This window comes from Equus quagga, chromosome 11, assembly GCF_021613505.1.
Source record: "Equus quagga isolate Etosha38 chromosome 11, UCLA_HA_Equagga_1.0, whole genome shotgun sequence".
In the NCBI taxonomy this organism is placed as follows: domain Eukaryota; kingdom Metazoa; phylum Chordata; class Mammalia; order Perissodactyla; family Equidae; genus Equus; species Equus quagga.
Genome location: NC_060277.1, coordinates 25,497,989 through 25,518,693, shown reverse-complemented (window position 1 = coordinate 25,518,693; position 20,705 = coordinate 25,497,989). Strand labels below are relative to the sequence as shown.

Below are 20,705 nucleotides of genomic sequence, written 5' to 3'. Positions count from 1 at the left end.
GGAAAAAAGGTCTGGCATTTTCTTATAACATTAAACATCTACCCTATGACCCGACAATTAAACTCCTAGCTATTTGCCTATAGAAATGGGAAAGTTAGTTCACAGAAAGACTTCTTCAAGAATGGTTGCAGCAGCTTTACTTATAGTAGCCAATAACTGGAACCAACTTGGGTATTCATCAGCTGGAGGATGGATAGACTGTGGCATATTCGTAAAATTGAGTACTACTCAGCAATAAAAAGGAATGAGCATATAACAACATGGATGAATTTCAGAAACAGGCTGAGTTAAAGAAGCCTTATACAAAAGAACATATACTCTATGATTCCATTTTTATGAGGTTTTAGAAAAGGTTTTGTAGTTTGCTTTCAAGATTATAGTGTATATCTTTAACTTATTACAGTCTACCTTCAAGTGATATTGTACCACTTCTATCTAGTATAGTGTAAGAACCTTAGAACAGTATACATCCATTTCTTTCCTCCAAGCTTTTGTGCTGTTTTCATACATTTTACTTCCATGCATGTTATAAATCCCAAAATATATTGTTATTGTTTTTGCTTTAAATGTGATTTAGATAATAGTAAAGAAATGGCTTATGTTATCCACAGTTACCATTTCTGGTGCTCTTTATTCTTCTGTGTATTCTAGGGTTCCACCCAATATTGTTTTTCTGCCTGAGGACTTCTTTTTAAGATTTCTTGGAATTCTGGTGTTCTGGTGATGAATTCTTTCAGCTTTTGTCACAAAAAGTCTCTATTTTAGAAGATATTTTTGCTCAGGATAGAATTCTTTGTTGACCGTTTTATTATTATTTTTATTTGTCCTTTAAAGATGTTCCTCCACTATGTTCTGGCTTGCATTGTTTCCGATGAGAAATTTTTATCATTCTTATTTTTATTCCTCTATATGTAACGTATCTTTTTTCTCTAGCTGCTTTTAGGTTTTTTTTTTTTTCTTTAATCACCAGTTTTAAGCAATTTGATTGTAATTGGCCTTGGTGTCATTTTCTTCATGTTTCTTGTGCTTGGGCTTTATTGAGTAACTTAGATCTATGGGTTTATAGTTTTCATCAAGTTTGGAAATATTTCAACCATTATTCCTTCCAATATTTTTTTCTATGCCCTCCTCTGCTCCACTTTGGGTACTGCCGTTACACATGTATTAGGTTGCTTAAAATTGCCCCACAGCTCACTATTCTCTGTTCTGTATTTTCCGTGTCTCCACTTGATATGATCAATCTTTCTTCAAGCTGCTTGAACACATGGAATACAGCCATAACTGTTTTAATGTTCTTGTTTTCTAAATTTATTATCTGTGTCAGTCCTGGGTCTATTTCTATTGACTGATCTTTTCTTCTCATTATGGGTCGTATTTTCCTGTTTCTTTGCATGTCTAGTAATTTTTTATTGGATGGCAAACAATGTAAATTTTACCTTGTTGGGTGCTGGGTATTTTTTCTTTCCCATAAATATTCTTGAGCTTTATTCTCTTTCTTAGAAATAGTTTGATTCTTTTGGGTATTGCTTTTAAGCTTTGTATGGCAGGACAGAGCAGCATTTAGTCTAGGACTAATTTTTCTCACTAGTGAGATGAGTTTCTTCTCAGTACCCTACCCAGTATGCCATGAATTATGAGGGTTTCTGATCTGACTGGTGAAGACAGGCACTGTTGCCTGCTATGTATGGGCTTTCTTTAATACTTTCAGATGATTCTTTGGCTGGCTTTGGGTAGTTTCCTCACACACTTGGACTCAACAGTATTCAGCTGAGAACTCAATTGGGCCCCTCAGCAGATCTCTAGAACTTTTTCACTGGGCAGCTTTCTCTTCTCTAGTACTCTGTCCTGTGAACTCTAGCTGCATTTTCTTCCCTGGACTCTCATCCATCTCAATTCAGGGAGACTGCCAGTCTCTGCCTGGGTTCCCCTTCCCTGTGCAGAGTTCTATAAACTTTCACCAGGCACTAAGCTGGGGCAGTTGTAGAACTCACTGCATTTGTTGTTTCCTATTCTCAGGGATAACTGTTCTTTGTTCCTGGTGTCCAATATTTACACAAAGCTATAATGCCGGGTCTGGGAATTCGGGAGAGCCACTCTAAAAGTTTGTCTACTATAGTGGATTCAAGGAAGGTTGATAGAGAACGTGGCATTTGAGTAATTGACTGTATAGTATTAGAAAAGAAGGAAGAGAGAGTCATGAGCTCATGCTGACTCTTCTGCCTACAATACCGTTTCTTCCTCTCTGCTTGGTGGCATCCTGCTCATTTTCCCGAAGTAGTCCAGTCCCATTGTTACCTCTCTAAAGCAGCCTTTGATAAAATCAATAACTTCTTGCTCTGTCTTTTCTGTTTATGTTTTGTGTCCCTTTTTACCTTGAATCACGATTGTGGTCTGATTGTGTCTGTCAGCTGTGATGAGCCCAAGTGGTCACAGCATGCTTCTGAAAAAGTCTGCAAGTTTTAGCAGCATTAAAGGTCTTGACTCCTGGATATATTAATTATTGGCTAGTAATGCAGCAAATTATTTAAACAACTCTGAATATCAGTTTCTTTATTTGTAAAGTTGAGTAGAAATGTCTACTTTGTAGTGTTAATTTGTGTACCATACCTTGCCTAGCAAATTGCCTGGCTCCTGGGAGCTGTTCTATAAATCCTAGTTCCTCCTTTTTTTTATCTTATATCTTCAGCACTCATTTCAGCACAGACGTATAGTAGGAATTCATAAATGTATGTTGAACTCTAATTAGTTTTTTAAAAAGAAGCTAAGTAAGCTCTCGCTGCTTAAATGGTCTAAAGCTGCCATTTTCTTTTACTCTATACTAAAATAAGAATCTCCTGGAATGGTAAATCAGATTGGTTCCATAAGGTGTGTAATTATTTTGTGTTAATTTATAGGAAAACTTTTAATATCCTGTCTTAAAAGTTTTTCTTACTCTAAACCGATATGTAATTACATGAATAAGCATTATTCACCCTGTTGGTTTTGACGCTTGAATTTTTAAGGAAAAGATCTGCATATCCATGTGCATCTCCAAAGTATTTAGATCCTTATAATTACTTAAAAAGTCCTCTTTGCATGTATTTCATCTGTAAGTATTATTATAGTTATTCACTGAGGAGAATGTAGAAGTCCTTATACCGTTCTCAAGAAATGAATGTCCCATAATTCCAGTACTCTATCTTATATGTGCAAGTGCTCATTTAGCTCTGTTTAGAGATCATTAAAAAATCATAGGCAAAAACTTCTGCTGAATTTTAAAAAGTATTTAGTAAATAATGACAAATATTAATATAAATGTATTATGAAAGCTTTATATATAAGAAAAATGATACTAAACAACTAATATTAAAAATTTTATAGCTACATAATGTTTCAGGAGATGGATCTATTGCATTGATAATTAGCATAATATTTGAATTGCAAAAAACTCTTCAATTTAATGAATACAGTCCGTTTTCACTTAAGTGTCCTGTAAAAACCTAAAGGTTTTCAAGCCAAATGAATTCTGTTTAGAATTTTGTATAGAAAATAATTCTCAGAGCATAAAGTTTGAATTATATATCCCTGTAAAGGTGGATTTTCTTTTTAAAGTTAACCCTTTAGAAAATTAAATCTTGAAGACTTAATGACATTGTTATTCTGCTTTAACTTCGCTGATGAGTGGAAATCTTTTAATCAAGAATGTTACAAGTGGGCCTTTACATCTCTCATTGCCGACTAACTAAAAGGTGCATGCGTGATAAGTTACATCCCAGAGCCTTATCTGTCCATAAAAAAAAGTTATTATTCCATGAGTAATACCAAAATGTTACCTTATAGATAAACCTTGATTAGCGCAATATGTTAAATTCTATAACATTGTGTTCTTTGATACGCACTAATGTTGTCTACGTTTTTTTCCCAGTAAATTTTAAAAGAACTTATTGAGGCATAATTGACATAAAATAAGTGGCACATGTTTAAAGGGTACAATTTAAAAAATATTGACGTAAATATACATCTGTGAAATCACCACTACAATCAATATAATGAACATTCCCATCACACCTGAAACTTTCCTCATCCCCTTTTTCATCTCTCCCCGCCATCTCTGTCCCACCTACACCCTGGCCCTTCCCCAGGCAACTGCTGATTTACTTTCTCTTACTATAGATTAGTTTGTTTTTTCAGGAGTTTTATATAAGTGGAGTCTCACAGTATGTACTCCCCTCCCCTTTTTTGGTCTGGCTTCTTTTACTTTGCATAGTTATTTTGAGATTCATCTAGTTTGTTCTGTGTATGAATAGTTTATCCTTTTTATTGCTGAGTAGTATTTCTTTTTACGTATATGCCACAGATTGTTTATCCATTCACCTAATAATGGAAATTTGGATTGCTTCCAATTTTTGGCTATTACAAATAAAGTTGCAGTTTTTTGTGTTTTTTTTTTGAGGAAGATTAGCCCTGAGCTAACATCTGCTGCCAATACTCCTCTTTTTGCTGAGGAAGACTGGCCCTGAGCTAACATCCATGCCCATCTTCCTCTACTTTATACGTGGGACGCCTACCACAGCATGGTTTGCCAAGCGGTGCCGTGTCCGCACCCGGGATCCGAACCAGCCAACCCTGGGCTGCCGAAGCGGGAATGTGCGCACTTAACCACTGTGCCACTGGGCGGGCCCCTGCAGTTTTTAGCTATTAAGAATAAAGCTGTTATAAACATTGACTGCATTTTAAAAATTATTTTATTTTCGATTTTTACCACTTGCTGGCAATCATAGCTATCAACTCTTATCATACAGCAATATTTTTATGCACCTTCTCCAGCAACTTGGTATTAGGGAAGACTATGAAAATACCTAACTTTAAACCTGTTTCTTGCATTTTACCCATTTTACTCATTCAAGGTATTGATTACAGGAAAGAAAAGATCTCATTTTGAATTTTGAAATCCTGACAGCCTGGCCAGCATTATCTTACCTTTTATACTAACCCTAAATAAAAATTTTAAATGTAACTGGATTAAAGCCTCTAGTCCTTAATTAACCAAAGAGCTTATGCAAATAGTTTCTTCACTGTAATGATGTTATGATGAATATTTTTATAAAGAGAATAAATGTTTCCTAATGACCATGTTTTATTTCCATAAGTAAATGTGGCAATTGAAGTCTATTTTAGTTATCAAGTTTTCTCTAAACAAGGAAATATAGAAAGGATCCTATAATGCAATTCGTAAAAAAAATTGAGACATAATCTAATTTGTGTTTTTTGTTGTTGAGAAAACTTTTTACTGTTCTCATTGTTATACTTTTTTATTTTTAAAATCTTATTACTTTATAGATTTGACTTTTAGGAATGTTTCATATGCAATAAAATTTCGCCCTCTTGAAAAATATTCCAAATCTCCATTTTTAAAGAAAAATATGCAAAGCTTACAATATGTTGCCCCTTTCCACTTGTTTGCTCTTAACAATGTGTGTGTATATGTGTCTGAACTTACAGATACTGTGACACATACATATATATAAAATATTCTGTGACACATACATATATATAAAATATTCTAAGGCAATGGATGCTACCTGTTTATGATATACAATTGCATTAAATTCACAGTCTGTTAAGAATGGAGTTTTAATTTTTGGTAATTTCTTTTAAAGTAAAGTGGTCTTAATGTCATTTATGTTAATGACAAATATATAACTTTGATACAAATACATGCACAGTTTTATCTATTGATGTGTTTTCTTAAAAGGCTAATCTTATTACACACTTTTAATTCTGTATAGAGAACTTTTATTATAGATTGAGAAAAGGAAAATATAATTCCTTTCCTAGTAGAATCCTATATATTGAATTATTAAATCTGTTTAAATACATTATTTTCTTGTAGTATTGATTTAGGATCATTTATGATACCATTTGTGAATTGTGAAAAGCAGTTCTTTCGTTGCTTTGTATTATAGTTTAAAGGTAATTTGATTGACTGCCTTTTGATCTTCTTTCTGTGATTGTTAATATTTCTCTTATTAAGAATATTATGAATTTTGTGTAATACCAGAATAGAAATCAATTTTGGTTAATTTTCTTCTCTTTTGCTCCTTTATCTTTTTATCAGTAAAAAACTTTATTTGCCAGGCTAAAATATAAGCTAACATTATGATTTAGGCTCAGTAAAAAGCTAATACAAAGTATTTCTTTCAGATCTTTATAAAAATGGACTCCAAAGAGCTAACTTTGTACCATTCATAGCTGTCCTGAAGGTAAGGAAAATCACTTACTTGCGTTCACTGACTAATATTGTATTGATTGATAATCAAGGGCTTTTATAGGATTGCCATGGTCTTGCATTCAAGCAGAATTAATTAATTAATCAATTAATTAATTAATTAATTTTTGATGAGGAAGATTTGCTCTGAGCTAGCATCCATGCCAGTCTTTCCTCCATTTTGTATATGGGTCACCACTACAGCATGGCATGATGAGTGGTATAGGTCCGTGCCTGGGATCTGAACTGGTGAACCCAGGCTGCCAAAGTGGAGCATGCCGAACTTAACCACTATGTCACCAGGCTGGCCCCAAGCAAAATTCATTTTGATATTAGATAGTAATAGTCAAAGACAGTAAAGGAGAAAAGGATCTTTTTATATAGTATTCATCAATGTGTACACAGGAAAAATTACAAAATATAGTCTAAATTATTGTCTAACTGAAACATTTGATAGTTTGCATTTTATAAATTTTAATTTGAGGTTTCCTCATAACTATTACAGTAGATTGTTTAAACTTATACATTGATTTCTGAAGAAAAGGTTTAATGTTCCCTGTTTCCTTCAGGCTAATGGCCATTAACGTGTTTTCCCAGCTATTAAAGTTGCCATTCTAGAGTAGCATTATTATAAAAATATTCTAATATATTTAAATGTGATTGCCATCAAGTTATCATGAAATTATGTCAAGTTGAGGCACATAAATAGTTTAAATATTTGTGTATCATCACCGCATAGAGTTTAAAATAGTCTTCATTACAATATGATTAAGAATAAAGTAGTCTCCCTTTTCACTGTTAATTTTAAGTAATTTTTTACACAATTACTCAATACTTCTATATTCTACCAATATTTATTGAGACCCTACTATGTGCAAAGTTCTACTTTAGGCGTAATGGATAATATAATCATGAAATAGGCTAGTTTCTTGCTTGTAAGTCATTTATAATCTAGTTGGGCATATAGTGTGTACACAGATATCTATAACACAAAGCAAAATGTAATAAGTATGAAAAAGAAGCATATGTACCAAAATATAATTTCCATACTTTTCCCAGTCTATGACAACATGACTAAAGAAAGGATAAAGTTGTGTTTTTAAAACAAAAACCTAAAACCTCAAAAATTCCTACAAAGAAGGAGAAGTAAAAACATTTTATCTTCAAACATTCTAAAGATACAGTCAGGCGACCTTCTGAAGTATACTTTAGTTGGAATTGTTGTTGATGCCAAGCTTAATCCCTGTGCTATACTTAGGAAAATTCAAACATCTGTTTCCTTGACCACTTTTAGCTTCCCAGAGGGTTTTAATTTCTCTCAGATATTTTTAGATATAAGGAAAAGTACTTTTTGAAGATTTATGCTGTTGGTAATTTTTTTCCCCTTTATAATCATGTTTTCCATTAGGGGAGAAGGTAGGTTTGATGTGTTTTCTCCACGCCAGGAATCCGAAGTAATATGGTGTACATAGATACCAAAATGTACATAGGGAAGCTAAGAAAAAGAGGTGCCAAAAATAGCATCTTAAAATACGTAAAATACACAAGTAGCATAAAATACACAAAATATAAAGAGAGAAAGCTCATAGAATGAAACAAGTTAAAAGGTTCTCAGGGAACTTTGTAGCTGTCCTTTCTTTTTTTTTTTACCCCAAACCTTATTTTTTGGCTAGCAATTTGTCATACTTCAATATACAATAGCATTATTAATAGTTTCCTAAATTGGCCAGATTGGATTTAATTTCCTTTCCTTTTCCCACCCTTAATTTTTTTTTTAAAGAGGAAGGAAAATCAAAGAGATGAATAATCCAAATCTGAAATCGAACAAGAACTGAGATAAATAGTACTCAATTTGAAATTGAACATGAACTGAAATTCCTAGGAAACTAAATACCAGATTGGATGAGAAAAGATCTAAAATGTCTCATTTATTCAAAAGACTTTTCACATGTTACAAAACATCAGCAAGATGAAAAGTAGACTGGAGCTTGTTTCCCTGGAGCTGTTTGGTGGGTATATGAAGTTTCCCTTGTAAGGAGAGCTTGTTTCACGTCAATTTAAGTGGCATTTTGCTTATTCACATGTGCTAGTGTTTCTCTTTCGTTTTGGCCCAGCTGAGAGAAAAGTAGAAGTCAATCTTAAAACAAATACAGAATCTTAGTTTAATAAAAAGAGATTATAAACAGCATAGAAATTTATTTGGGGAAAAAGTAGAGTGTAAAATCAATTTTTCCTTTATGTTCTCCTCTATAAACCAAGTGGTAACAAGTTTGTACTTCACCACAAGAACTTGTGATTTGTCGCTTAAAATATTGCAAAATAGCAAAAACTTAAGCTTGTAGTAAACAATGATATTTTGATAAGATAGTAGGAATAATGAGGAAGACTAATAAGTTATTAAGAAACAAGTTGTGGTATATGCATACAATGAAACATTGTTCTGCCATAAAAAGGAATGAAGTTCTGACATTTGCTACATTATGGATGCACCTTGAAAATGTACTGAGAGAAGCCAGACACAAAAGGACAAATATTATATGATTCCACTTGTTTGAGGTACCTAGAAAAGGCAAATTCAGAGAGACAGAAAGTAAAAATAGATGTTACGAAGGGCTGGGAGGAGAGGCGACGGGGTAGTTCTTGTTTTGTGGGTATGGAGTCTCTGTTTGGGACGAGGAAAAAGTTCTGGAAATAGATAGTGGTGATGGTTGCATAACATCGTGAATGTACTCAATGCCATTAAATTGTACACTTAAAAATGATAAATTTTTATGTTACGTATATTTTACCACAATTTATTAAGAAAAAGGAAAAAGCCATAGAACTGGAAAGGATATAGAAAACGCTCAGGTGCGTTCCCTCTAGGAAGCCTTCCTGGAGTAGCTCCTTAAAACAAAGCAAAGCAAAGCAAAAACCAAACCCTTACATAGAATTTCCACTGCTGTTAAGTAGGGAGGTTCCTGTTTTGCTCTCACTTGAACTTTCTTTGAGTTTATTTTGCTGTTCTTTTTCTGATTTACTAAGATTAATTTTTTAATCTCATTTCAACCTTCTTTCCTAAATGTATTTCAGGCTATTTATTTCCCTCTAGCTGCATCCGTGCAGTTTCGATATTTAGTATTTTCACCATCAAGTTCAAAGTATTTTCTAATTTCCATTGTGATATCTTCTTTAAGCCATGAATTATCTAGAAGTATGTTTCTTATCCAAGCGTATGAGAATTTTCCAGTTATCCTCTTGTTATTGTTTTCTTAAGAAATGCTTAATTGCACTGTGGTCAGAGAATATGCTCTGTGCAACTTTAGTCCTATCAAATTTGTTGAAACTTGCTTTATGGCCCAACATGTAGAAAATTTTTGTAAATATTCTCTGTATTTTTGGAAATAAGTACTCTCCAGTTGTTGTATGTGATAATATATATAGCTGAACACACCATATATGCTGTTCAAATCTTTATTCTTATGTATTTCTCCATCAGTTACTGAGAAGCTTATGAAAAATGTCTCCTCCTTATGATTTGAATTTGTCTGTTTCTCTTATAATTCTGTCATTGGCCTTACATATTTGGAGGCCATGTTATAAGTTGCATGCAGATTTAAAATTATTAAATATTGCTTTTGAATGGAACTTTTTAAATGATTTTATTATTAAGTAGTAACATAAGCTCCTTTGTCTCAAGTGTAGTTATAATTGCCTGTTGAAGCATTTTTATCAGGTCTGCTTTAAATTGCGTATTCCTGGGTTAATTTTATCAGATAATTCTAACATCTCTATCATCTTGATGTTGGCATCTATTGATTGTCCTTTTACATTCAGTTTGAGACCTTGGGTTTTGGTATAAGTGAATTTCACTTGAAACTTGGACATTTTGATAATTTGTCATGAGACTTTGGATTTTATTTTTTTAATCAGTTTTTTATTGTGGTAAAATACCCATAACATAAAATTTACCATTTTAACCATTTTTAAATATACAATCCAGTGGCATTAAGTACATTCACTTGTGCAACCATCACCACCATCCATCACCAGAACTTTTTCATCTTCTCAGACTGAAACTCTGTACTCATTAAATAACAACTCCCCATTCTCCCCCTCCCCCAACTCTCTGTAGCCACCATTCTACTTTTCATCTCTGAATTTTCCATTTCTGGGTACCTTACATAGGTGGAATCATATAATATTTTTCCTTTGTATCTGGCTTTTTTCATCTAGTGTAATGTCTTCAAGGTTCATTCACGCGTGTGTCAGAATTCCATTCCTTTTTAGGGCTGAATAATATTCCATTATATGTATATACCACATTTTGTTTATCCATTCATCTGTTAATGGACATTTGGGTTGTTTCCAACTTTTGGCTATTGAGAATAATGCTGCTCTGAACATTTGTGTACAAATATCTGTTTGAGTCCCTGCTCTTAATTCTTCTGTGTATATACCCAGAAGTGGAATTGCTGGATCACATGGTAGTTCTATATTTAATTTTTTGAGGAATTGCCATACTGTTTTCTACAGCATTTGCACCATTTTACATTCCCACCAGCAATGCACAAGGGTTCCAGTTTCTCCACATCCTTGCCAACGCTTGTTATTATTATTATTTTGATAATAGCCATCCTAATGGGCGTGAAGTGGTCTCTTATTGTAGTTTTGATTCACATTTCTTAAATGATTAGTGATGTTTGGCATCTTACTTGTGTGTCTTCTTTAAACTTTTAGTTTTAGGTGGCTTTTTTTGACACTATTCTGGCAGAAGAAGGAGAGGCATGGTATCATTACTGCCAGCTATGGGTAGAAGTCCATGTTCCCTAATCAGCCTCCACTGAGCGATGCTCCTTGTTACTGCAGGTGGAGAGGTTCCACTGACATCATGGGAGGGAGGGAGGGTGGTGCTCAGTATTGACTGGTAGGGATGAAACTTCTGGCTCCCTACTTGGCCTTCTCTGACTCATCCTGGCAGGAGTGTTGGGATGCCTCATTACAGCCTTGTGAAAGTGTAATTCTGGGCTCCCTCAGCCTTTGCTGGAATGGGTAAAGGTGACTTCAGTTTTTTTCTGTGGTGTTTGTTTCAGTAGGACAGTTATTGTCAAAAAGTTTTCTTTCTTGTTATGCTGCCATTTTCCGGCCTCTTTGGCTAAAGAGAGCAGGCTTTTGTTGGGGCCTCGGTTGTCTGTGTCCATTGGCATTTCTGGGTTGCTGGCTTCTTCAGCTCCAAGTCTGGAATGTATGAGTCAAAAAAAACCCCCAGAGAACTCACCATTCTGTTGTCCCTCAGGTCTGGAGGTCCCTAGTTTTTTTCCTTCTTTCCACTTTTCAGTGTCTTCTTATGTTTGTTTTGTGTATAATTTTTCAGGATTTTAAATAGTATATAGCAGGAGGAATAGGGAAAAGTACACCTACTTCATCCTCCTAGAAGCAGAAGTCAGTTTATTAAAAGTCCTTGTCTGTTAATTCTATCATCTCTGTCATTTCTGCTTTTGTTTCCAGAGTTTGATTTTTTTTTCCTGGTTGTGAGTCCTATTTTCCTGCTTCTTTGCAAGTTTAGTAATTTGTGATTCAATGCTGGACATTGTGATGATTATGTTGAGTCTCTGTTAGTTCCTTTAAGGCTGTTGAACTTTATTTTGGCAAGTGGTTAAGTTTCTTGCACATCAGCCTGATCCTTTTGGGGCTTGTTTTTAAGCTTTGTTAGAGTGTCTAGAGTGGCCTTTACTCTAGGACTATTTTAGTTTTTCTTTAGGTGTGACCCTTCTAGGCTCTCTACTGAATCCCCTTAGTGTTCATTGAAGTCTCTCTCCTTGGCTGTTCAGAATGCTTATATCTCCCAGCTTTGTGTGGATTGTTCTTTGCTGAGTCTTGTGGAGTTTCACTTTATGCATATGCAATTTAGTATTCAGCCAAAGATTACAGACATTCCCTATGAGGATATCTGGAGTTCCTTCTCTACATAGCTTTCTTCTTTAGTGAACTCTACTGTGCAAATCCCAACAGCCTCAGCTTCCCGAAACTGATCACTGTCTCCTCAATTCATTTAGACTGCTGTGCTGCAGTCTAGAAATTGCCTCTAGGCAGAAAGCCAGGGAAAATGGAATGCTTGTTTGCCTGATTTACTTCCCACATCTCAGGGATTGCTATTCTTTGCTACATATTGTGTTATGTCTGATATCAGAAGTTTTACATGTTTTGTCCAGTGTCTTAATGCTTTATGACAGGAGGGCAAAACTGAATTCTAAATACTCTACCTTTGCCAAAAGTATCTGTCTCTTTCTTACTTTTTAATTGTAAGGAAGAAGAAGGCAGAATTTTTTGTACTTCAGGAACTCAGTTCCATATTTTTTCCATAGATAAAAAAATATAAACAGGATAACTATTAAAAAAACAGTCATGGGCACATCTTTCTCTCCCATGTTTAGAGGAATCATTAAGTAAATGATGGTACAGTCACATGAGGGGATATAGTATACTTACGTGGAATGATTTTTTTTATTGAGTTCATAATAGTTTACATCATTGTGAAATTTCACTTGTATATTATTTCTCGTCCATCACCACTTAAGTGCTCCCTTTTACTCCCTGTGCCTAGCCCCCAGGCCCCTTCCCCTGGTAACCACTGAGCTATTTTCTTAGTCCACGTGTTTGTTTATATTCTACATATGAGTGAAATCACATGGTGATTGTCTTTCTCAGTCTGGCTTATTTTGCTTAGCATAATGCTCTCCAGGTCCATTGAAATGATATTTTTAAGAAGCTTTTGATAATGTAGAATAATGATCACAGATAATGTGACTGAGAAAAATATGATGCAAGAGTATATCTATTGCTCTTTTATAGAAGTAATATACATGCATGGAAAAATACTCGAAATGAATATCCCAAAAGATAAATAGAACTTATTTCTGGATAATAAGATTATAGATGATTTAAATTTTCTCTTTAAGACTTTTCCAAGATTCCTGGAACAATCTTGTATTATTTTTATAATAAGAACCAATTTTTAGCAGGTAAATTTTTGCTTACCCTTTTTAGGAAATCAGCAGACCTGAGTAGGACTACCCATATTCAGCAACAAGCAAAATGGATTGAACGTAGGTTCTATGTATGGAGGCTATCGTTAAAAGAAATAGAATGGCAGGCATAGGAAGGAAGCAGGAGGAGCAGACAGGACACAAAGACATGGAGTAACAAGTAAAAGCACATGAAGAATATACTTTGGAAGAAGAACTACCTCAGGAAATAGGAGACTTTTTCAGATAGAACTTTTCTATATTTTAAAAGAAATTAAAGAAGTTATGGTACTGATAAAATAAGAGATCGGAGATGAAATAACTATAAGATTAGATGAAAAGTGAGCTAGCAGAGCTAAGAAAACAGACCAAGGGTGGACCCATTAAAAAAGTGAAAAACGTCTTAGAAAAAGCAAGTTAAAGAACCAGCACTTCTGAAAATAAAATCAGTGATAAAGAGACCAGACTTATGAAAAAAATCACACAAAACGAAGCTAGAATAGTCAGAGAGAAAAACTGTTACAGAGAAGACGCTGGATGTAGAAAGCAGACAACAGAGATCAAACATTCACATAATTCCTATTTCTAAAATAGAACATAAGATAAAATAGAAGAATAATACATTTTTCTGGTGCATAACTGAACTTCAAGGATAAAGAAAGAATCCTTTAATTCCATAGAAGAAAAAGCAAGCTAAACTGCGACTTGTTTGCCATGAGTAGATACTATAATAGAATAGAGTAGTTTGTAGTATATTAAAAAAAATGGTGTATCCTCTTGTCGGCTGGGCTGTCATGAAAATCTAAGCTCATAGATGTGTATTTTTGGATGTATCGTAACTTAGGAATTATAGTCCTTTTGAAGCTTCCTGAGCAAACTACTTTAAGATTTATACCACCAGTCAAAATTAACAACTTATAAATGGGGATATTATGGTAAGACAACAGTGGCATGGTGGTCATTGAATCTGATTAAATATTGTCTTATTCTGGTAAGTCAGACAATAAAAATTTTTTTGTATCACGTGAGAACTTCTGTAACTGAGTGAACTACAGAATGCTAAAGAGTATAGAAAAGGGGCCCCACCCCACATTAGCGGTTTGAGTGGGAAAGCTGGTGCATGTCAGGAGTATTTTCAAAGAGGAGAGATGCTTAAATTAAGACTTGAAAGACAAATAAAAGTTACCAGGCAAAGTGGGAAAGGGCGTTCATCATGGAGGAAAAAGGACATGGAAAAGACACAGAAGCATGAGAATTATAGATTAAAAATTTTGTGATTAGTAATTAGTTCATTGAGATTTTTCACAAAATAATAGCTATCACTATTCTTCTGTTTACTTGAGGCTTGGAAATTTATTTAAAACTCAGAGTTTTTCCTCCAAAAATAAAAGCAGAATATGTTTTGTATTGTACATAAATTTAAAAAAAAACTATTTTGGTACTTAACATTCCCTTATTTATGGAAAAAGATGATTAATATTATGATTATTGTGCCTGCTTCAAACTTGAAACTTCTTGTTGACCATATGACATAACGTCCTGATTGTACCGATTTGTTCTTGAAGAATCTTTGTTGTGACTTTAATAGAACTTAGGTAATTTTTCTAAAGTATATGAACAGATATAATTGTGAAAGCATTTGTTGGTGTCTACATAGCACCATTCTATAACTGTACTACAGTATTTTAAAGCAGACTGTGATAATCTATACCAGGGGTTAATAAAGTATAGCCAGTGGCCAAATCTGGCCTGCTACCTGTTTTTGTAAATAAAGTTGTATTGAAAAACTTAATGTTCACTTGTTTATGTATTGTCTCTTGCTGTTTTCACACTACAGTGAAACTAGAGTTGAGTAATTGTGGCAAGAGACCTATGGCCTTGAAGGCCTAAAATATTTACTATCTGACCCTTTACAGAAAAAGTTTTCTTACCCCTGAGCTGTACGACATACGAAGGACAGAGAGATAAACAACTGTTTAAAGTAACATATGTAAATGGCACTTTTTTTCTATAAACTGTGACTTGCTTTATGTGATGGAAATCATGTGTCAGCATAGATTCATTAGTAGGTCTTAGAGAAAGTGACATTTTAAGAGCTTGCTGGATAAATGGTTGATAGAAGGGAGGAAAGCTGGTGAACCAAAAGACAAGAGGGTGGTTCAGTTTCAATTTCAAATAATTCTATAACTTGAGAAATATAAGCTTTGTTAGAATCAACTTTCTTAGAAATATCCTCCATTTTATACATTAAAAAAGTAGCATGTGTTAAATGTACATTCAGTGAATAATATACATTGAACGTAATCTCATTGCATTGTAAACATTATTTAAAATTATTGTGGAAAAGAGGACCTATTGGTGTTTTGATCAGAAGAATGATTTCTTAAGTTAATTTCAACTAGACTGCTATTATTGGCCTTCTTGATAAATGGATTGCCTGGTAAGCATTGCTATTCTCATCTTACCAAGTTCCAGCAATCCATGATATTTTGGACAGGTGTTTTATATTTAGGTAAAAATCTGTTCATTCCATCATTTACACTTACATAAACCATTTTGTTTGATTCATTCCATAATGAGCAGTGAAAGAGATAGATGCTATTCATAACTTTTAGAGCTAAAAAAAATTCTCCATGTGAATTTCATTAACTTTCTTTTTTAATCAGTTTAACAGTATGGACAAATCTAAAATAATCTGTCCGTGGAAAATGTTCATGTGCAATATTGTATGTAGTGTTTTTGCCACATAGTGATAGATTCTGTTGTCAGTAATAGAGCACTTTAATTTTCATTAATACTAACATTTTAGCATACTGTCTTCTTTTTTAAGTTTTTTATTTCTGTTTAAAATTCAGCGAGTTAGGTGATTAATAGATTACTGAAATGGTAACTGTAAGATGGCCAAAAATAACCAACAAGGCATTCTACAGTATAATTTTCTCTTTGATGAATGTCAGTTAGTTGACGGAATTAGAGAAAAATAAGATACTAGCATGAACTCTGATGAATATGAATTTCCTTTTCCTGATAAAGAGTTGCCCATTTGGAAAGCATTATAATCTGATTTGGTTTAATATTTTTTGGGTTTAATTATGCAACACATAAAAATACTTTATAATCTGAGGTTGTAATAGTTTTATTATTATTATTACTACTTTTATAATATTTATTTAGTGTTCAGATAATGACTTCATTTCTTCTATGTGGTTGTTAATGTTTTTCAGCTGTTATGCATCCTTTATCTAAAACTTAAAAAAAATTAAGCTGTATATTAGCCTTTGTGTTTTTGTTTCCTGAGGAATTTTTTCCAAGGAATCTTATACCTTTAGTGAACTCTTTGAGAATATTCTCATGGTGGATCTCTGGTTATAACCTTTAGAGAAGTTGTTTATAACCTTTAGATAAAAGGTTTCAATGTTCAGCTTTTGTCCAGCCACCTGCGTTAGGATTCATAGACTTGCTAAGTGTATGTTTCCCACTTTTTCCTGCCACAATTTTCATTTCATTGGTGAAATTGATTTGTCAGTTTGTTCATTATAATTTTCAATACTAGAGCTTTCACAGGGCTAAATAATCAGAATCAGCTTTTGAGGTCAGTGTCAGCCCCACTGACCTCCACTGTGTTGTCACCTGAGTCAGCCTAGCAGGGATTAACCCTTTGTTAGTGTGATAATGTCTTTACTTATGAGTTGGCTTTTTAATACTTAAGATTGAAAGAAACAAAAGACAGAACAAAAGTAGCAGACTGAACTCCTGAATTGAAAAGAGTTTTGTCTTTCCCCCACAAACCATGAAAGTGTTCATTTGAATTTTAGTATTAATATTTTAAGATACAAAAATGACTATTTGACTTGCAAAACATTCCTATAATTACCAAGTTTTAGGCTAAATAAATTAAGGAAATACATGTAAGAAATTTTCATAAACTTGGCTATTTCGTATATGTCTAAGACAATGTATTTAAGAAAATTGGCTGTAGTGACAGGCATTAAACTTTATTGTGGTGGTATTTTTGTGCTGTGTCCTTGAAATTAATAAATATCTAGAATAAAAATCGTTGTGATGTGGATTTAAAATGTAATTCTTGTCCATCTTCATACCAGGAGGTACACCTTCTATTAGTCAGGGCCTACCTATGGCAAAGTAATTTGGGGTGTATACCATTTAAAATAATATTTTCTATAATTGTCTTATATAAAATAAAAATAAAGGTTTCTCATGAAATATATAAATTATGTGTTTGTTTCAAACTGGGATACAGCAAACTATTGCTTGTATGTAAAATATATACTGTTTAGGCCTTGAATTCTCTTCTCTTAGATAGTAAATGCTTATTTTTTGTTAAATTACAAGAAATCAATTCTTTGAGGACGAAAATGATTTAAAGGAAGTGTGTCTTAAATATGAATTAGTTGTTTCTTTGACTCATGAGATAAATTAGTTTAATTACACGTGGCAATTTTCTTGGCTAGTGATGTAATGTGAAATAAAATTCTCTCTTTCCCGTCCCTGAAAACTCAAGCCAATTAATAGAACTTTTAAGCTCTTTGTCATAGGCCACCATGGAGGTCTGCAGAGAAGAACTTTAATCCAATAAACATTTCATTTAGATCATGAAAAGAAAGCATGAGGAGAAGCTCCTGTAAGAGAGGGTGTTACTATGATTCCACCCATGAAGAGATGTGAGGAATTTGCCAAATTAACCAAGAGGTCCTCATATTTAACGCATAAATGTGTCAAAACTAACAGAATAATTATTTAATTTGCTTGAACTCTATATTGAGAAAACTCTAAAAAGCCACAACTGTTTTCTTCAAAGCCTTCACTGTTGGGCTGGATGGACAGGGCAAAGGGAGGTTGTGAGAAATCCAGATAGCAAATAACACTGGCCGAAGCTGGTCAGAAAAGGGAATAGATAATTAGACGTAATTAGCGTGTATGAATTGTTGTCTCTCTGCCCTTAGCTTGAATAAATTTTGAAGAAAAACCCCTAGTAGTGAAAATCCTTTGATGTAGGAAGAGTCATTGTGGCTTGGCAGCATAAAGGCAGTGTTTTATACTTCTTACACAATGGTTGTGATACAGAAAGAGTGAATAGACTCTGCACCCCCCTGTCTGCTTTATAGCAAGGACTTTTGGATTCTCTTGAAACAAAATGCATCACAAGTTTTCAGTTGTTAGTAATGAGGTAGCGGACCTCATCAGGGCTCAGAGGAAGCCATCTTTAGCTTTTGTTTAAATCTTAATCACAGTTTTTTTCTTTCTGGGAAATCTGTTTTCTTAAATCAACACTTCTTTTCCCTTCTTTGCTTGCACCTCCAATAAGAGAAAGGAATAATGATCAAGATAGCTAAATAGAAGAGTTAAACAAAAATTATCACCTAAAAGACATGCATGTTTGTGTTTTTAATCCCAAATGAAAAAGATGTTTGCTATATTCCTTTTTGCCTCGGATTGGTAACATTCTAGTAAGGTTGTTTTTATAATAAAATGTATAAGAAAACATGGGGCATGACTTTAGATTGGTTTTTGAAAGAACTTATTTTTCAAATTGAAATTACACAAAGTAAAATGGTATGTTCCTATTTTATTGTATTTAAGTTTTTAAATGGAAATCAGTTTGTTTAAATATATTACTCAGTAGATTTACCTTAAATTTATTTGAGAGACAGTGGAAATACAGGTTTGGGAACTTAGTTCTGTGTGGATATTCTGTATCCACTACCGGGAAAACAAATTATTCTGGAGAAAGTATTGCATCTATTTGGAAATTTCCTGAGACCTGAGACAATAAGTCACCTAAAATGCAGTATCAATTTATTCTGGTAGTTGAATTATGTTCACTTTGACTATCTAAAGTATTTTTAAAAATTAGCCCTCAGCAAAAAGAGAAATTAGCTATTTCAAAATTCTAAAGTAAATCCTGTATTTTGGTGGGGAGGGGGACTAAAAGAGTTTACACATTATCCTCAATATTGGAATAGCATCTCTAAGTAAGTTTTATATTTCTGATAATTTTCACTCTCCTCTGTCAGCTATTCTGGAATTATGTTTTAAAAAACTACCCTTCGGATACTTAAGTGCTCAGATTTCCTTCTAATTAATATTCCTCTTTTAACATATTTTAATGATCAGACTTTCTGCAGCAGTCATCAGTGATCCATTCCTTTGTGTTTAATCTATGAATCTATTTTTATGTGTCGCTTTGCTTTGGTGTATTTTTGTTCTGACGTTTTGATTCTGGATAGACTTCTTTCAAGGCACAATGCTCTGAGATGCTTTTGGCTACTTAACCCATTTTGCATATTGTGCCATTTGTAGAATAAAGTAGCCTTTTATACTCAAAGTTGATTTGAACTCTGAAAGGCAACACCTGAACATCTCACAAAACTGGATAATTATGGCTGATTGTGTTTTTCAGGTATAGGTCACAGGAAATTCATTTGGGGTAAAGTATGTACAAAGCTAAGAAATATGCAGATTTTCTGTTGTAGGATTGTGTAAAAATTATTTACAGTTAATACTTGCATAAAGGTTAGAAAGGTTGATGAAGTGATATTTAGTTTTGCTTTACTATTCACTGCATGTCAGAATGTAATTATGACTGATTCATGAAACTGTCTTAGAAACGAACCATCTTTATTAAAATGCTGATCAAGATAAGAGCTGACAGTAATAAAGAATAGAACATTTTAGTCTTGTTGCTTTTGAATGATTGCTAATTACCCCAGAGGTCATGTATAGTGCTTGGTAGGATTCATTGACATTATTTCTTTTAAGTCTGCTGTTTCAACAACATCTGAGCATGAAGACACAAACTGTGTGCAATCGAACAATAGTTTGGCCAAGTTTTTGAGGCTTCAGGATATCCAAGAAATCTTTTTTCTGCTATAATGAATTTAGCTTTTTTCTCTCTCAAAATTATAGTATATTAGAGGTGCTTGGTACAAAATACTTTGTATATTCATTTACTATTGACTGTATTTAGACTTCCCATTTTTAAGTTGGTATTCAATTGTATACATAGGTTATTGAGACAATGTCCTCTCTAAATAAACACACAAAGATATAAAATTAATAAGAATAAAATGTAGACTGGAACTTAAATTAGAATCCATAGAAAAGACTTCTTAATATGATCAGAATGTACTCCTACGATCAGTAGTTGGTGTTCAACTTGTTTTTATTAAATGTGAACTTTGTAATTTGTCTTTAAAGACACTTGGAAGTCCTTGTAATGTATTCCTCAGCCAATAATGAATAATGATTGTTAGCATTCATATATTATAAAGATATAGTCAATTAACTGAAAAAACTCTGACATAATGTCTAAAATAACTTGTCTTTAAAATTCTTAACTGAATGTAGAAGAAACCACACAATCACATCACACATATTTGTGCGGTTTCTATGATATAGCAGAAAAAACAATGGGTTAAGAAGGCAGTCCTTTG

The 20,705-nt window shown here is 33.4% G+C and overlaps 1 protein-coding gene across 2 annotated transcripts in view; it reads left to right on the top strand.

Annotated features, from left to right (window-relative positions):
• The window catches only part of AFG1L (AFG1 like ATPase), a 194,708-nt gene that overhangs the window by 92,637 nt on the left and 81,366 nt on the right, over positions 1-20,705 (top strand). For both annotated transcript variants that reach the window (XM_046674358.1, XM_046674357.1), the window contains exon 7: positions 6,184-6,242. In XM_046674358.1, the coding sequence (XP_046530314.1) occupies positions 6,184-6,242 (59 nt within the window). The remainder of the gene's footprint in view (positions 1-6,183; positions 6,243-20,705) is intronic.